Source organism: Medicago sativa, chromosome 7 (genome assembly GCF_051527215.1).
Source record: "Medicago sativa cultivar Bolivia chromosome 7, Bolivia_mono, whole genome shotgun sequence".
In the NCBI taxonomy this organism is placed as follows: Eukaryota; Viridiplantae; Streptophyta; class Magnoliopsida; order Fabales; family Fabaceae; genus Medicago; species Medicago sativa.
Window position 1 is genome coordinate 60,257,378 of NC_140755.1, and position 18,539 is coordinate 60,275,916.

General features: G+C 33.7%; 2 protein-coding genes across 6 annotated transcripts; both read right to left on the reverse strand.

The window, feature by feature from the left end:
• Positions 1-5,419: 5,419 nt before the first annotated feature.
• On the reverse strand, positions 5,420-8,453 carry LOC146907309 (large ribosomal subunit protein uL30z-like). The gene is made up of 6 exons (XM_085724097.1): positions 8,410-8,453; positions 7,409-7,609; positions 7,167-7,264; positions 6,941-7,078; positions 6,004-6,106; positions 5,420-5,912 (listed from the first exon to the last, which is right to left on the reverse strand). The coding sequence occupies exons 2-6, from the start codon at positions 7,592-7,594 to the stop codon at positions 5,697-5,699; spliced, it is 741 nt and encodes a 246-aa protein (XP_085580223.1). The 5' UTR covers positions 7,595-7,609; positions 8,410-8,453; the 3' UTR covers positions 5,420-5,696.
• Positions 8,454-9,873: 1,420 nt separating this feature from the next.
• On the reverse strand, positions 9,874-18,343 carry LOC146907310 (uncharacterized). 5 transcript variants are annotated; one of them, XM_085724099.1, is made up of 16 exons: positions 18,288-18,343; positions 17,816-18,090; positions 16,393-16,539; positions 16,007-16,298; positions 15,801-15,893; positions 15,627-15,717; positions 15,077-15,143; positions 14,859-14,905; positions 14,054-14,224; positions 13,860-13,958; positions 12,787-12,855; positions 12,361-12,499; positions 11,784-11,982; positions 11,355-11,455; positions 11,206-11,242; positions 9,874-10,371 (listed from the first exon to the last, which is right to left on the reverse strand). In XM_085724099.1, exons 3-16 carry the CDS (start codon positions 16,525-16,527, stop codon positions 10,226-10,228), a joined length of 1,686 nt encoding a protein of 561 aa, XP_085580225.1. In that variant the 5' UTR covers positions 16,528-16,539; positions 17,816-18,090; positions 18,288-18,343; the 3' UTR covers positions 9,874-10,225. The 5 variants fall into 5 exon arrangements, with proteins under 5 accessions (XP_085580225.1, XP_085580224.1, XP_085580229.1 ...); XM_085724098.1 differs by lacking the exon at positions 17,816-18,090; XM_085724103.1 differs by lacking the exon at positions 17,816-18,090 and having other exon boundaries at positions 14,054-14,221; positions 14,856-14,905.
• Positions 18,344-18,539: the final 196 nt, after the last annotated feature.

Sequence of the window (18,539 nt, forward strand, 5' to 3'; positions counted from 1 at the left end):
TGGATTATATAATATGAATTGTCCTAGACTATGTTTAAGCATGGTCTTTGGAAGGTTTTCATGTTGAATAACACATAAAAACAAATAAACGGCATGATCCTAGATGTTCTCTCAAGGACATACCTTCCTGCATACACAAATTGAACAAACGTTGCTTCAAGAGCAACTTGGTGGTTAAGCTCTTCGTCATGTATGGACTCTCTAGCTTACACCACAGACCTGGTATCCTCTTCGACAACCTCAGTGATGATATGATTTTCAAAAGCAAGGATCAACGTAGAATGTGTCTTCTCCTCCAAAGTGGCGATATCAGCAGGTACAGGATTTGGCGTAGGCTTTAACAAAGGTGTCCATAGATCCTGATGTTTAAGTAATGCCCGGTTCTTGATCTGCCACAAACTAAAATTATTCCTCCTAGTGAACTTGTCAACTTTCAAACTTTTATCTCCACCCATCGTTCCCGCCTGAACAGATTTGAACCAGCTCTTGATACCAGTTTGTTATAACGGGACGCGAGAGTAATGACAATAATAGTAAAAGACATAATGAAAACGACACAAGATTTAATGTGGTATCCAGTAATGTGCTGACTAATCCACAGGCAGAGCCACTGAAAAGAATTCCACTATACTCAATGATTACATATACTAAATAGTAGAGGTAATACCAGCTATAGCAAAACCTACGAACTATTGGTGCAAGAAATACTAACACACAATGCTTTTATTTATATGACCAAGTCTTTGCATATTTCTTCTTATTCTCTAATGTGAGGCTTTTTCCCAACAATAATTCAAGGCATATTTCAACAAAATCCCATAAGGACCAAGACAAGAAGGCCTAACAAACAGGGCAATGTATGGTCCATCGAGGTGACCACCTCAATTGGAAACATGGATAGGCATATGAGTCGACCTCTTAAACCACATTATCTAAAGCAGCACCTCAAGGTGATTTGCAAGATAGGATAATGGCTATAATAATATACTAGAGCCACATCGTTCCACCTTATATATCAATTGAGCTCCTACGTGTTCTTTTGTCTCAAAGCGTAATCAACTTCTTTATAGCTACCATGTCGTTCCTATGCGCTAGGACCTCATTTAAACTTGTTAGGCATATCTACCTATCTCGCCATTAGTTACATTAACATATCCTCATATATGCACGAGTTATTCCTACTTACATGAGACTAACTTAAACCAGATAGGCATCCCCGCCTATCAGGGGGATGGTACTCTGATATCTGAATTAACCTCATAACAAACTAAACTAAAGCTAACGAGAGAAGATAGCAAGCAACGAATAGATTATCACCAGATCCACCACTATATATAGGGAGTCTCTCCCCCCAGGTATGATCATGCTACCTCACTTATACTCATTGGATAACCACTTTGCTATCTACTAGTAGCAAATCTAACTTGGACGTTAGAGTGTCATTTGCAGGCGTACCTCTCCTCTTTGGAGAAAGAGAGCACAACCAGTCACAGAAGATCCAACCAACAAAGGAAACACACATCCTACTCATGAGGTAAACCACACTCTGCATACAGAAACGTAAACAATTGGGGTAAAATTTGAGGAAAAACAATAATGAATTGTGTCTTATAAAAATACAAATATACAATTAATTCATTTTCTATATTTTTCTAAAATGGTATTCATTTATTAATAGAGATAATATATATATATATATATATATATATATATATATATATATATATATATATATATATATCGTACATTTGGACACGAGGTAACCAATCAGGAACAATCCTAAACATATTTTCCAATTCTAAAATATGAGATAACCAATTAAAAATAAGCTTGGCGTGTTTTCCCATTTGGTCACGAGGTATCCAATAGGATGCGAGTTTTGACGTGTTTTCCATTTATTGTATGAGAGTCCCTTTTAAAATGATGTATAACTATACTCAATGATGTAGGCTCAAGGAGATACAAATTGATGAGCCGATTAAAAAGAAATCAGGCATGCCTTTCTCATCATCCTTTAGTATGATTTCAGATCCCTATATACGCCATATTTTAATTAAGTTTATTTTGATGTTGGTTATATATATTCGTCATATTATTGTCTAAATAAAAATATAACATTTGCATATATTTCTCACGTAAATTGAACTTTTTTAGGTAGGTTGAAGAACTCTTCATCTGTCATTTGATTTAATTCATTTACTTTTTCATAACATTCTCAATACATATGTTTCTTATATTTTTTATTTATTCAATTGTTCTTTGATATTTCGTGACAACAATAATGCGGTTCATCTCTTATATTGTTAGTAGAGATTTGAATTTGCCACCTCTTTTTCACTCAAACCTGTATGTTCCTCTCACAAATCAAGTAAGTCACCTTGTGTTATTGAAATGTATTTTGAGGGAGTAGTATTTTTTATTTTAGTGAGGTTTGTGGTTGGAGTTCTTTAAGCCTTTTATTGTATATTTTGTTTGGTAAAATACTCTTTTCTTAAAAAAATTCTGTTTTTATTTTTTTTCTTCGGAAAATGTATTATGTATATATATAGAGATGGTAAGGAAAAGAGTTAGATTTATTTAAATATGAAGAAGAAATCACAAACATGAAAACGAGTAGCCGAATTGTTTAGAAAAGAAAGTTAGCATTAGCATTGGAAAGAAAGAAAAAATAAATCAACAATCCTAACACCACAAACAAATAAAAAGACAAGACAATGACGAGGATGACTTGGACCATTTTAATGGGATGAGAAGCATGGTTCATCCAAGAAGTTGCGTATGAGGTAACCAATGAAGAATACTCTTTAACATTTTTCTTATTTTATCATATGAGATAACCAATGGAGAACAAGCTTTGATGTGTTTTCCTTTTACGATAAAAGAAAAATACGTCAAAGTTTGTAAAAGGTAAACACATCAAAGCTTGTTTTCCATTGGTTATCTCATATGTCAAAAGTAGAAAAATATGTTAAAGATGTTCCTCGTTTGTTACATCATATCCAATACTCATTAAAATAATCCAAGTGATCTTCATCATTGATTATTGTCTTGCCTTTTTCTTTATTTGTGGTGTTATAATTGGTTGAATTTTTCTTTCATTTCAATGCTAATGCCTAATGCTAACATTCACTTTCAAAAAAACAATTCGGCTACTTGTTTTCCTCCATGTGATTTCCTCTTCATTTTCAAATATAACTCATTTTCGTATGTTCTCTATATGTATACCTATATATTTTTCAAAAACATATAAAAAATTAAGGAGTATAAATAGCCAAACAAAATATATATTACAAAGTCTTAAGGAATTCCAACCACATAACTCCACCATAATAAAAATTATTAATCTATATCAAAATACAATTCAAAACAACACAAGATGACTTACTATTGCATGGAAGGAACATACGAGTTTGAGTAAAAAGGAGGGTTGAGTTCAACTCTCTACTAACAATATAACAAATGGAATGGTGATGTGGCAATTTTTTGGGAAGTATATAACAACCTCGTTATTGTTTTTAGTCGTAGGGTTGTTTTATTGTTTTCATAGCTGTTAAGGGTATTCTGTGAGGCACTATGGTGTGTTGGGATATTAGGTTTTCCGGTATTTCGGTGCCTTTGTAATATTTTCTGTTTGCCCGTGAGAATAAAATTATCAGTGTGTTAAAAGTAACCGAAAAACCTAAAAACGCAAAAAAAAAAAAAAAAAAAAAAAAACATAAAAGCACATTTTCATTTATCAGTGTGTTAAAAGTAACAGAACAAGTGAAAAGAACTGGAGTTCATTTGTCATCCATAACTTCACATGCTATATAGAATATATCTATGGTTTTAGAGTTTAGAAGTTTATGAAGCTCACCTTTAAAAGCTACCTCAGAGGATGAAGCTGTTCGAGAACAACCTAAAAATCTTAACAATATGGGACACAAATACAACTTCGTTTAAGAGAAGCCTGATTCCTCTCTATTCATGGTGTTAATTAGGAGTTTAATACTATATCCGATATTTTAAAGCCATAGAAATTTTCAACATTGCATGTGGACACCAGATGAACACTAGTTCTTTTTGCATGTTGTGTAAGTTGTAACATTAACACTAATGAGCAAAGTGTGTTCTGCTATGCTTGATTGTTACTTGCCATCCTTCCTGGTTCTTCTTTTATGCATCTTTGATTTATTTTGATTTTTCAACCGAAACTTGTAAAATCATAATTTTTTCTCAAGTGCGCGTCCACCCACATGTCAAATTTTGATCCTAAAATATTCAAGCACGTTTAGGACATCATAAGCACCTCCACCACGAAATTTTGGTATTTTTCGATGAGGGACAGACTAAATATGAATTTCTTGCGCGCAAAAAGCTCAAGAAATGGAAGCAACAGTGAACCTTGAGATACGAGATGTCTATATCCTATACAAACTTTTGGTAGGTTAAACTTTAAAGCCAATGCATTATTCTTTTGGGCATAATCAGGGAATGTATAGATAGTGCATCATCATTGTTGATGTGTATACGGGACTGTATTCACCGCACATATAACATTCTTGCTTAAATGAATTTCTTGCGCGCCAAAAGCTCAAGAAATGGAAGCAACAGTGAACCTTGAGATACGAGATGTCTATATCCTATACAAACTTTTGGTAGGTTAAACTTTAAAGCCAATGCATTATTCTTTTGGGCATAACCAGGGAATGTATAGATAGTGCATCATCATTGTTGATGTGTATACGGGACTGTATTCACCGCACATATAACATTCTTGCTTAAAAGATGATGGGTTTACTATTATGTCTTTCTTTTGAAAAATTAACTACGATATAATTAATGAATTCTCATCAATTTGCATTTTACTGGGATTTCAATTTGCCACTTTTTGTGTTTTTGTTAAATACACTCAAAATGCTTTGCCACTTTTTGTGTTTTTGTTAAATACACTCAAAATGCTTTCAAGATTTTGGAACAAAATCGATGCAGGATAGAGGAGGATTATAAACAGATCAAAGCTGAAAGGAAAAACAAATCAATGAGTGGAACCATCTATGGTTTGGTTATTTTAATTGTTCAATCATGGGGTCGTATTATAGTGAATTGACAATTCAAATCTTCCACACTCTAACCCATTGTTCTTTAAACATTACTTGAAGCACAAGGGCAAGAAAGTTTCTTCAAACCTTGAAAAACTGCATTTACATGGTTTTAGTGTTACAAAGATTAAGTATTAATAAACCCTGCAAAAGAAGTATTAATAAATAATAATTGACAAAATCAGTAGTCATCTATTGATTCTCTTCTGCCAACTGATTGTCATAAAATTGTTTGGCATCAATTGCCTCAATATTAGTTCATATAATATCACTTAATCAGTTATGTTCAACATCTTTTTTTGAAGATCAGTTATGTTCAACTTAAAAAGGAAACTTCATTTCAGGACATAAACATGGTTATTGAAAAGGGAGCAACTACAGCATGGTTTCAAGTACATCAAATACATTTGACCAATCCCTTTCTCCTTCCTCTCATTGTCAACCCCCTACATACTAACCCAAATAAAAAAGAAAACAAAAACAGCTAAAAGCAATAAATGAAGGCACAAAGATATTACATATTAGTTTTGTGACAAAATCATCAAAATCCATGTGAGGACACCACAAACCATTAACAGTGATTATATTAATAGTATACTGTGGCTGTGACCTACATCAATTCATTTTGTTGATGAGCTCGTTGATGAGATCCTCACGGTCCCCTGAATCTCCACCATCCTTGTATCGGTTTTTCAATCCTTTTAATCCCTCTGCTGGCTTGTTCAGTTCAAAGGGCCACATAAATCGGACAACTTCCTTGAAGTGTGGACCAACATTGTCAATTTGATGCACAATGTCTTCTATGCATACAATACCAAACTTTCCCAATTCCTACAAGGTAAAAAGTGGAACAGTTACAAAAACAATTCAGTGAGTGGGTCAAAGGAAAACTAGGAATCTAGGAACACCGTGTATGTATTACCTGCTCAATAAGGTTATTGTCTGTCAAAGGAACTTTTCGCTTGTCTATTTTTGCATGTCCCTTCTTGTAAATCAGCTCCTTTATGGTTTTAAGATTTGCATATCTTCAAAAGAAACAGATTTTCACAAAATTAGGAATAATCCTCAGCAAACTGAAATTTGGCGATAATGCATATACACAGGAAAGTAAAGATGCAAGGAAATAGCAAAACCAGTTTTTCTAATAAAGTGGTGTGATTGACCATATGTGCACTACTTTACATAGTTGCTGATGCATCATGTGTGACATGCATAGGAACACTCTACTATTAGTACACATAAGGTTTAGCATTTTCCTTTCCTAACATAGTTGCAAGCATCTGCTATAATAATAATATCCTTTGATCTCCAAATAACCCAATCTTCCGTGAATATTATAAACCAAAAAGTATTTATAGATAGTAGACTTCAAACATTCCAAAAACAATTTATGATGTTTTTTTGAAAAGGAAGAATTTATGAAGTTAACTTTATGGACAGAAGTTTCAGTTCAAACTCTAAGGATAGGAGAGGCAGCTATGCTATTGGAGTAAATTTAGTTACAGGGGACCATAAGAGAAACATCCTTGATATTTATACAACTCATTCATCTCTCTTTTAACCTAAAAATAGTGTTTGTCAATCGAGGAATATATCAGTTTGTTCAAATTCCGCTACCCACATGGCTATAGTGCCTCTATCTGTACTAAATAGTGTATCACAAAACAACAGTGATTTGTTCATATTCCTCTACGCTATAGCACAATAGTACAGCTACAGACACTTTTTATTTGACAACACTACCTAAAAATATATGAAAGTTCAACAAATCTACCCTTCCAATTACATATCATAACATAAACTCATAATCATCTCATACGCAACTGCTATAAAATCATGAACATCAATCAATCGCTTACCCATAGGTGACATATGGTTCAACTCTCGCCAGCTTGGCCATCACTCCATCAGTTGGCTTCACAAAGACAGCACTGAATATTCTTCTCAATCCCAAACTGAACAAGTGCTTTCTGGTAGTAGCATGCATGTCTTGTTTCCTAAAAACAAACAGAGAAATATAAATATGTTATGACTGTTCACAGAGACAAAAAAACAAAACATCAAGGAGAGAAACAAAGACACTACCCCTGTATACGAATGACTATTATGGGCTTGTTGCTTGGCCTCGATTTATCTCCCCGTCTCCACTTGACCCTTCGTTTCATTCTAATAAGGTCAATCTCCTACACAAGTGATAGAAGTCATACATAAAATGTATTTATTTTAGTGATATCACAAACATCACAACACAAGCAATAAAATGTTGAAAAATTCCTAAATCGAATATAACAAAATAAAATGAGGGATATAAGGTTAAGAAAAGCTACCCTGTTGCGGTATTCAAAAATGAAATCCTCGGGCTTTTTTATGAAGTCCTTGCTCTTCCTGAGCTGGAAACTTTTTTTCTGGAGTTGCGCCTTTTTACTCAAGGCCCATGCTTCACTGTGTTTCCTCTTCTTCAATATAACCTCTGGAATATAGTTGAGATCCTTTGGTTGTTCCTCTTCAGCCATCTTCTCAAGTTTTCACTGCATTCATTTCACACACAATTTCTTAGTTAGACTCAGACAGTAGGAAATAAAATATAGCAACAAGAAAGTTACTTGGTAGAGTTAATACTTAATAGGTTAATACCATGAAGAGCAAAATAGACTTAGAAATCAGAAAGGTGAGGCAAGTGTTCACCTTCCCTACCCTACACACTCAAATATAACTTCCAAGTTCATATTTTATTATACGGTATTTTGAACAGACAAAAAACAATTTCTACATGCCTTCCTCAAAATTCAATTGAGATCACAATAAAGAATTTAAAACGGACAAAACTTCATAAAAATCAATACCAAAGTCCAAAACAACAGTCCAATAGAAATACACAATCATCCACTCTTTCACAAAGGGGTAATCACAAAGCAAAATTGTTGGTGGCAACCTATGTAGCACCGACCCTTCTAAATGTCGACATGACGGTGCTTCCTAGCCACCCAAAAATCAAAGAGGGTTATTAAACAACAACAAATGAAGAAACTGTTGCAACAAAAAAAAAAAAATCACAGCAACACCGAGTAGCCGAAAAACCAATCCCTACTGACAGGCAAAACAAGTAGCCAAAACCAGCAGAAAATCACAGAGACTAACACAGAAAAAATCATCAAGTTAAAACAAATAAAAAAATGATTTTTTTTTTTTTAATCTCTGTTAACAAGGTCACCACCGTTACAAAAGCAAAATTATAAGCATATGGGTTATTAAAAAATAACATCATCGAAAAAAATAAAGAAGAATAGAAGGAGAAGCTAGGGTTAATCGAAGTGATGAAAAAACGAACCTGAATTTGGTCTGTAGAGGCAGAAACGGAAGCAGAAAGCGAATGAGAAAGAGAAAGGAAGAAAGAGAGGGTTTTAGGGTTTTTATTGTTGGGTCGGTTTTTTATTTGGATTTGGGCTGGTTTCTTGGGCTGCTTAACATCAAGTCCAGAAATTTAACACACAATGAAAATTGCTCTTCTCACTTTTGATTTTGCTCATTCCCTTAATATAATGTGACGCTCACGTTGAAAAATGCAGAGCGTCACACTAAATTAAGGAAATGACCAAAATAAAAAATGAAAAGAGCAATTTTCACACAAAATTGTGACAAATTATTTTTTCCCAAGAATATATCTCTATTTTCTTCTACTTACCAACATGGTGGGTCGCCTTCCTTCGAAAAAATACACGGTGTGTCGCTCTCAAAAATCATTGTGTGTTTACAAAAATATAGTATTCCTCTAAAAATAAAACATAATAGTATTGTGTGACATAAATTGTAAATGATTGCATCTCTTAACTATTTGATCCAAGTTCAGCATGTTACGGATGTGTACATAAACACATGCCGTAAGAGGTCAAACTCTTGTGCGTTTATTTTATGAATGGATATTCTTGAATTATCGTTTAGTTTATATTGTAAGGTAAAGCAGTAGAAGTATTAGCCATAGGCACCTAATCAAGGATGTGTTTGTTGCAAGGTTACCATGAAAGTGAGGTTTGAATGTCTCATATTTGATACAAGTTTATAAATATAAATATTGTTCTCATTATAGTTTATATTTTGCTCTAGCAAATGATGGTTGTAATCTCAGTATAGAGTTGCACAATTGAACATTTTTCGTCTCATATTAGGCATATACTAGACATTGATTGATATTGTTAAAGTCTTGACTCCTCGTTTGGTTCGATGGTATATTTTGCGTTTCAGTTCTTTTTTTAGATAGACGAGATGACAACAATCATTGAAAATTCACACGCACAAGTTAAAGAATCAGGGTTCAAATCTCAGTCACGATGTTCAGCCTAACAATTTCGATATTTTTATCAGTGGTTAAGATTTATGGACATGTTTCAGTCCACTACACTCCTAAAAACAAAATAGTTTACATCTACCTTAAAAAGTTAAGAATGAAATTGGTGAATCTAATTTGGTGCCTGAAATTGCATCAATTTTGCTTCCTATATTAACATTAGTCTAAAATTATTTTAAAATTGTAAAATGCCTATCAGATTCGTCCCTCTTTTGGTATTTACAAGAACTTGAGTGATACTCATTAAGTTGGTAATACCGTGGATGCATCTAAAACTAAGTAGATAATGTTATTTGATAACAAATTCAAACAAAGGGACTAACTTCAATAATATTTTGTAATTTTAAAATGCATTTAAAATTATGATAATGTTGGAGACTATTGATATTTGATATTTTCTCAGAATGAAATCTACAACTTTTGGGAAAATTTGGTATATAAACGAAACACTTTCAACATAAAAATTATCATTGCAAGACCAAAGATGGTTAGGTTGTTCCCCACAGGTCACAGTTAAGTTAAACCGATGTACATTTTGATACAGTATTTGGAACTACAAGTATCTAAAGACTAATCTGAATATACTCACTAAAAAAGACACTAACATCCATACTATAACTTTCACTGAAACACCTCAATCTAATTCAACCGTCTAAACTTTTTCTAGAAAGAAAACCAACCGTCTAATGCTTTAGGTACATATTGGTCATTGTAGATGTTAATGCTCCTCTAAACTGAACAGAAAAATTTGCAATTACAATTCTAGAAGGAATCTGTGTCTGATACTTCTAAAAGTCAGCAATCATTCTTCAGAGTAGTTGTCACTATCTTCCTCGTATATACGGTATTCTTCTTCACTACCATTTTCTTGCGCTTTGTCGCCATCAATTTCATCAGATGGAAAGCTACCAAAAAGCTCCTGTAGGTGGGTCATTGAAATATTGGGATCTGAAAATCATCAAGGAATTCAAAGTGCCAGCAGGCCTTTCCATCATATTTGATAAAACTTAACAATAAACTTGGTCATTAAAATGTCATGAAGATACAAGAATATTATAGACCTCATTGTGATTGTTAAAGTGAATGTGATTAAAGTAGGTTTTCAAATTTCTTCTGGATCAGATTTGCATGCCGTCAAAATACACTGTGGACACTGCAGTCAGAAATCTCAACTGTTGAATTAATCAGATAGTTCATATTCTGAAACAGTCGAGATGTACTAGCTGCAGTGACTGCAATATATTCTAACCACATCTAATCCAAAGCCAAATCCAAAAATATTAATAACTCTTGTTGAAGGAGCCTCTTAATTTATCCAGAGTTCAAAGTTAGTTTCATGGTCAAAATAAAAGTCACTACCACCACTACCTGTCTAACCATGTGAGTCACACCTAAAAGGTCAAAGAAAGAACTTTCTAATCTACAATAATAATTTCCTTTTCATGAATGCTGCAAAGACCAGTATCATACTACCAACTTGTGGTAAAGATTGGAACTGCTCAAGGGAAAGGTGGAAACACTAAAGATGAGTTTTGGTTCAAGGACATACACTCCAGGGAGACATAACTTACAAGACAAGCATATTCAATGCCTTGTCTGGTAGCCGAACAATGAGAAACGTTAATTTCAGCATGAAAAATTTGAAATGTGAAGCAGCAAGGTAGCTTCAATTACAGGATTCAGAATCTTCTAGTACATACACATAAACAAAACTCGGACATGATAATAATGAGGGTCCAAACGTAAAACAATATTAAACTAGGTTCAAATAGAAAAGGATACGAGAAGGAGACGGCAGTGGCATTTCAGTATCTCCTGTCTACACGAGCAACAACATAAATTAGAAACTATCCGATTGAAAAACCATAATTGCTAACACAAACTAATGAAAAAAAAAACAAAAAATCTGAAAAAACATAGATAAGAATTACCAGATCAAGTTCTTCTTCTGACTCCTCGTCGCTATTATTAGCCTCAGCTGCCTCCCCGTCATCATCTTCAACATTTTCAGGCTCTTCACTTTCTTCCAAGCCTTTGTTCCAGATAAAAATTGTATTATCATTCATTGTTCAACAAAAACTTCATTTACCATACCAATATATAGTAATTTTAATTAAGAAAATAAAATAAATTTTGATTTTGTAAAAAAAATCCTTCCAACTTGGTTCGTAGTTATAATGGTTAACCATTAATTAGGAAAGTTATAACTCATTACCAAATTCTGCCACAAATAACCACTGAAGCAAACAAACTAAAAGTTTTCGCACAGGAACCGAGATAGAATTCTCCCTTACCTCAATTATATCCTAAAGCAATATCATTATGAAGAATCATGAAAGATGCTTACTAGTAGACCTAACCTGTATTAGCTTGCTGGCGTTCCTCTACACAAAGCTTCATGGCTTCCCTATTGCACTCTCTCTTCAATTTTTCAAACTTGGAAGCAGCAACCCTGAGTAAACTCTCTGCACCTGGTTTGGGAAATATTGATAGGTACCTCACCATGAGACGTTGTCTAAGACAGTTGATCTTGTTGAGTGAGAACCACCCAGATTCAAACTGCAAAAATAGAATTTAAGATGCAACTTAGATAATTAACGGAATTTCTTGCGGTAACTTCATGCATGGAAGATAAAATCAAGCAAATTTTGTCATTTTTTATTTGTTGTGCCATAAATTAATGCAACCCAATACGACAGATTCCAGAATTGATAAAATAAATCAGCAACTTCATTGGATCTGTTGTTTGTTCATGCAAAAAGGAAAATGACCACTTTTACATCACCTCATGTGTAACCATATAAGGCTCTACCTTCATGCCAGGGGACAAGAAAAATAAGAAGTCAAAACGAGTAAAGCATGTATGTCTCTTTAATGTGTAACAATGTCAACTGCGCCAACAAAAACGAGAGATATAACTTCATATGAAAACCTTACTGTGCAAGTGTCCTGCATTGGAGGCTTATTTATTTCAGATTGAATATAATCATCAACAAGCTCAACGAACTGTAAAGATGTCTGGAACTTGTAAGGGAAAGCACGAAAGGCACATATATCCCCCCATTTATGTTTCAATCTGCATGAAACAATAGCGCTAAAAACTGAGAACACAACACAAAATGTACGATAGTAATCAAAGTAACGATAACTAGTTATTATGTTTAGATTAACTTGGAAGTTTGCAAAGAAATTTAACTGAGATTGTAATGGATTCCATTATATTTTTCTCTTCACTTGTGTGTGATTACATTTCTATTCTCTATTTCCTTTCGTTCGCATATAAACGTGTATAAAGTTACTTCCAAAATACAGTTCACTACTTTGCACTGTAAAGCACAAGATAGATCGAACAAAATGACTTACTTATCGGCTGAGTAAGTATCACAAAAACTTCGTAATGGGACTGGTACTCGATAATCAATTCTTTGATAACTGCAAAACCAAAAATTTAAACAAGTCTGATAGATTAAAGACAATATGATGAGAGATCTCTGGGTCGTGGCCAAGTAGGATTAGTATTCGATGGTACATGAGTATAGAAATTTTAACACTAATTACAGACACAACTTCCTAATATTACACACAATACCTATCAACTACGAGAAGATATACCATGTTAACAATAAGCATGAGAAGCATGTGTGTGATTCTAATATCATTTGAGACCCCCGTCATTGATCTAGCTCTATTATTTTTATTTTGTTACCAATGTATTGAAAGGTGCACAGGAATAACATTTTAACTCAGAACACCAGCGATCTCATACAAAACAAAACATAATAGCAACACAAAAATACAAAACACTGACACTATTAGCAATCAAGGAAGTTGAAACAATCGCGTATGACGTATAGAAGAAGACTCCTACTACTGGATTATAGAATGGAAAATAGGTAATCACACAGCAACAGCTTCCTCACCAAGGGAACGGCCCCAATCCTACTAATAGAAAATATTCCTGATAAAGCCCCCTCCAGAATAAAAAAAATATCCAACCTAGTAACTAACTTGCTGATGTGGCACTTTTTTTAGGTTTTGCTAACGAGTGCCCTAAGGGCATTTATAAGGACTCCAAATGAAGAAAATATTTTTTGAAAAAGTTTAGTATTTCGATTTCCAATGCATCAAATACACACAATTTCATAAAAACTTACTATGTCCTTAGGGCACTCCGCTCATTAGCATTTCCCTTTTTATATTGAGTGATGTGGCACTCTCTGGAATATCATTTTTCTTTCTCCTTAGATAATAAAACCTCAATTCCTTTGGCCTACTATCATAGGCTCATAGCCCAGCCCAAATCCATGGGCTGGTCATGCATATCATCATCTAATTAAAAATGTATTTTGTTTATTATCTGACCCAAACACTTTGAATGCAAATGTATGATTGAGTTGAAATCCAATAGTTGTTTACAAATAAGGAATAAGTCTTACATGCGAGAACCAGGATCTTTGCGTGGATCGTATCCTTTCTTTATCCAGAACCTTTGAAATGGTCCACTTGAAAAGTAGTAAGCAATTCTAGATAGAAGCCTGCAAGATGGATTGAAAAGTCACCGTATTATCAAGGCCAGGCAATTAAATTATTGAAAATTTGAAACCCAATCAGCTGAATTTGCATAACTCACCTTCTGAACATGCCATGTGAAAAGCTTAAGCCCTTATCGAGCAAGCGTTCAGTAAGTGAGTTTTTAGACCATATAGGCTTCTCATCAAACATTCTAGATACGGCCATTTGTGACTCCCACTGCTCTGAGCCTTGTGGAATGTATTCCTCCCAATTCACTTTTTTAGGAATTTGTAAGACAGCTAAGTCAAACGAAAACCACAAAAGTGCAATATGTTTCAAGATATTTTCCTTTCTAAAGTGAAATACACATCAACACATAAAACTTATGACAGTTTATAGAAATGAAAATGAAAAAATTATTAGCAATGTAGCACTCCAACATCTTTTGTCAAAACATGTCAAGTAATGATTTTAATGTATCAATAAACCACTGTTTAACAATGAATTACTAAGATTTCAAGAAGTGAAATTTATGCTTACTTCCATATCTTTCCCGTTCAGAAAATAGTAAATAGAACATTTCACAACAGGACACCTTGTGATGAGAAAAATAGATCTCTTCTTTATTCACTGATACTTTAATACCCCCAAATTGATAATTGATCATATCTATTTTGTACACATGTGATTCAAATGCTTTTTAATGGAAAACTGCAGGGCAACTGCAAAGCTATTATATTATATATAAAAAAACCTCACAATATGTTTAATCATGGATTCAGATATACAAAATGAGTGAATTTAACAAAAAGATCTCACATTCACATGGGGAAATAAAAAAAATTGGCATATTATAATCAAATACAACTTTTCAACCGCAGTAAGTTTTAAATATGATTATTCTACTAATTGAGTGAAGGATATCTTTAATTTGAAAAAAATCAAGGGCAAGAACAGGCTCCATGTCGATCTGCAAAAAATATTGCAACGTGTAAGTTTTCTTGCTATGAATATTGCATGACTGATGCCACAACAACAGCCACACCTTATCCCACTAGTATATTTGACGAATACTATTCAAAGGATTGAATATTTTGCCAACAATACACCCTATTAAAATATTAATTTGAACTAAATTTACCTCAAAATGGGGATGTACAATTTCCTCTTCTTTCTTTTTTGAATTTGATACGGTAGGTGGTCGTAAGCTGAAATAAGAAAAAGAATAAATCGCTGAAAAATGAAGTTAAAGCAAGATGAAATTTTCCAGTCAAAATTTTACAAATAACCACAGCAAAAGTGTTACAATAAAAAGCTTTGAAAGCAGATAGCTAAGTAAAATAATACAACATAACTTTACATAATATAGTACGACTAAAAACTGTCGCCACCAACCACCCAATGGTAGAGAAACAAGGAATGAAGATCACAATACGCTAATTATGAATCTAGCATAACCATCTAAATTCCCTAAGCCTCTCTACCAGGTAGCATAAAGGTTTGGTAGATGGCACGATAAATGTACATAAGACGGACCCTTCCATCATTTAAATATTTGAATGGTCATATGCAATTGTGCACTGTATAGGACAATCCATGACTTTTCTTATAACAAATGAGTTATCGCTAATAAAAGTACAGTTAGATTTTATTTTTATTTTTAGGGCAAAAGTACAGTTTGATAAACGTACAGTAAATCTTCTGGCATATCTTTTGGAGCAAAAATTGGAGGCACTATGATCATAATATCTTCATGATCCACATCAATGCGACCGCTCTTAGCTATGAGAGAATACAAACACAAATCACTAACTTAGTAACATTTCCATTAAACACACTTCAAACATTGAAAAAAAAAAAATCACCTAAATGTGTTTCTTCTGGTTCTGACCAATTTCTCTTCTTCCTTTTGGCAACATCCGCATGGACAGGAACAACATATTGGTAGTCTGCCATTCCTTCATGATTTGCAAAAAAGAAAACATGCAATTCAGTCCAGACGTTGGACAAAGATAATCGATCTACATCAAATCACAAAAATCAATTCCATTTCAAGTTTCTAAATTCTAACCTTCAAAAAAATAAGCCTCGGGAACACGAGCAACAATATCAGCACAGAGATTTGCCTCTTCATCTACTTTATCAGCAGCTCCATGCTCGCTTTCAACACTATCTGCTTGCATCCCATGCTCCATTCCACACATGCTGTTAGAAGTTGTGGCACCATCATCATCAGGCAGTTTTCTCTTGGATATTTTCAGAAGCAAAGCATTGGTGGGACGACGCTCCCCAAATGCAGGATGACAGTAAGGATCTTCTGGGCGAAATCGAAGCTCTAATTTGTTTGATTGTGAACTGCGAGCCTACGGATTACGAGCAAGGCCATAATTGTAATTGTAATTAGCATGGAGAAAAAAATGCGAATCAAAATAATTTTTAACAAAACTTGCAAAGTACCTTAAGGATGCCTTGACTTCCACCTAGCGTGTCAACAGCACGAGAGGTTGAAGATGGATAACCAGGATAGTGCACCAGAAATCCCTGAGGCTCCGGTAGAACCCCAGAGATTGTGCCATCCTTGATCACTCCCATTAACTTCTAGCCCTGCCATCATCAAGACTTCAATACTTATTTTTTATTTTTAAGAAACATATAATTGTCGAATAATATCATAAAAGGGAGACAAGAGTAATGATGTAAATCTCAAAATACTACTGGTCCGTTCTACTTCCGACCAATGTCAGTGTGTGCATGTGTGATTGTAGGAAATGGATCCTCTTCATTCCCCTCTCAATATCTCCTACCTATTACTAAAGTTTTGGGGTGATTTGTGGTGTATAAAGGATATCTTGCCTCCACCTAATATCATAAATAAAAATATTGTGTTTATAATTTCTAAACTATAGTAATGAAGCAAATAAACATAATAAGAAATGGAAAGGATTCATTCTCGTGTATGTGTGTACTTTTGTTTTCGAAGTAAAAGTGGTGTAGTCTAGGGTGAGGTATGATAATAGACGTCTCACCCATGAAGCACTTAAATAATGAGATTATGTACAACATCCCGTATAATTTTCTAGAATATTATACAGAATATTAAAATCTGATGCTGGATATCTAAGATAATTGAGTCGAATTACATGGGTAATTTAAATTCTTGCTTTACATACGGACAACATACAATTCTCAGGGTAATACATGAATTCAAAATTCATTCATTTACATATATAATTTCATAAAAGTTATGAAGTCTATTATTGAAGAGCATAATCTTGAACCAGCAGCAACTGAAAAAAAAAAAAATGGAATGGGAAGAGACTACGTCTCAGTGGATTCCCTCACTACAGCCATAGAGTTAGCCACTAAATATTTATCATGTCCCTATAACAGTTAGCATCAGAATCAATAGTGTCCCTTAATATCTACTAATCCTCGTGACACTGAACTGTCAAGTATAATCATGATTAAACAGAATCTACAATTTATTACATATAAGTTTTGAATAAACAAACATTAAGGTGGATCACACTATTTAATCTAGGTCATTTTAGCTGATGTGAATATTATCGAGCCTGAGTGTGCCCAATAATATCCACCTGCCGGTAAAGCATTATATATACTTTACCTGAACTGCCTCACAATAACTACACTGATAAACTGATTACCCAAACCATCAACATAATCATGTCATTATTTTGTTTAATAACAACTGACTGACCATTTCTACCTTTAGAAATGTGAATTCATTAAACATTTAACTAAGAATGAAGTCACACTAATGAGTAAGTATTCCAATTTCATGGTCAATTTTCCATACACTAATTCTACTGCAATTTTCGGCCAGAACATGGAAAGAGAGAGGAAATAATTTCTCACTTACTTTTTGTTCCTTTTAAGCTTAATTGATGGATTTGGTACAAGATTTGAGCTTCTAGCGATTAAAAATGCAGAATTCGTTGGTCAGGGTTTTGGGCTAACACTCTAAACTCTAAATTGATGGTAGTAGAAGATAAACATGTAATCAGAATTTCCTTTCAAAAGAGAAATGTAATCTAATTGATGATCAGGCTGAATTGGTTCACGGTTTATCAAAGAACCCATACACACACACACAAAAATAAATAAATAAATAAATAAAACTGATGTTCACGTAATCTGAATTCACGTGAGAGATTAGGAAGAATTTGAAAGCATACCAAATTGTAGCACCCACAAAACCCACGATGTAGAAATTGGAAAACGCAGAAACATGCATACCAAATTGAAAGCATAAATTAAACGCAAAACACACAACAATTGCATCAATTGAAATGAGGGAAAAAAAAAAACAAATCAAAACACAATTTTCTAACCTTGGTTGTTTCAAAATTGCTTCGAGAGGAACTGTTTTGGAAGAGAAGATAACAATGAAGGAAGGGTTTTCAGCTGGAAGGACATAAGGATTGCAAAGATTTTGGGTGAATTGGGAATTAAATTTTATTTAAGGGTGTTTTTGTCATTTATGGGGTGTAACCAGAGTTATAATGGGTGTTTTTGTCATTTATGGGGTGTAACCAGAGTTAAAATAACTTTCCTTTTGAAAAAATTGATATATAAATAAAATC

Bases quoted from the DNA above. Each gene is read 5' to 3' on its own strand.
- LOC146907309 (XM_085724097.1), bottom strand. From the start codon at position 7,594: ATGGCTGAAGAGGAACAACCAAAGGATCTCAACTATATTCCAGAGGTT. The intron at 7,265-7,408 runs GTAGCTTTTCTT...TCACTTGTGTAG, and splicing joins TTTTTGAATACCGCAACAGG to GAGATTGACCTTATTAGAAT. The intron at 5,913-6,003 runs GTAATACATACA...TTTACCTTGTAG, and splicing joins ACAATAACCTTATTGAGCAG to GAATTGGGAAAGTTTGGTAT.
- LOC146907310 (XM_085724098.1), bottom strand. From the start codon at position 16,527: ATGGGAGTGATCAAGGATGGCACAATCTCTGGGGTTCTACCGGAGCCT. The intron at 14,906-15,076 runs GTAAATTTAGTT...TATTTTTTGCAG, and splicing joins TTGTACATCCCCATTTTGAG to ATCGACATGGAGCCTGTTCT. The intron at 11,456-11,783 runs GTTAGGTCTACT...TCTGGAACAAAG, and splicing joins ACGCCAGCAAGCTAATACAG to GCTTGGAAGAAAGTGAAGAG.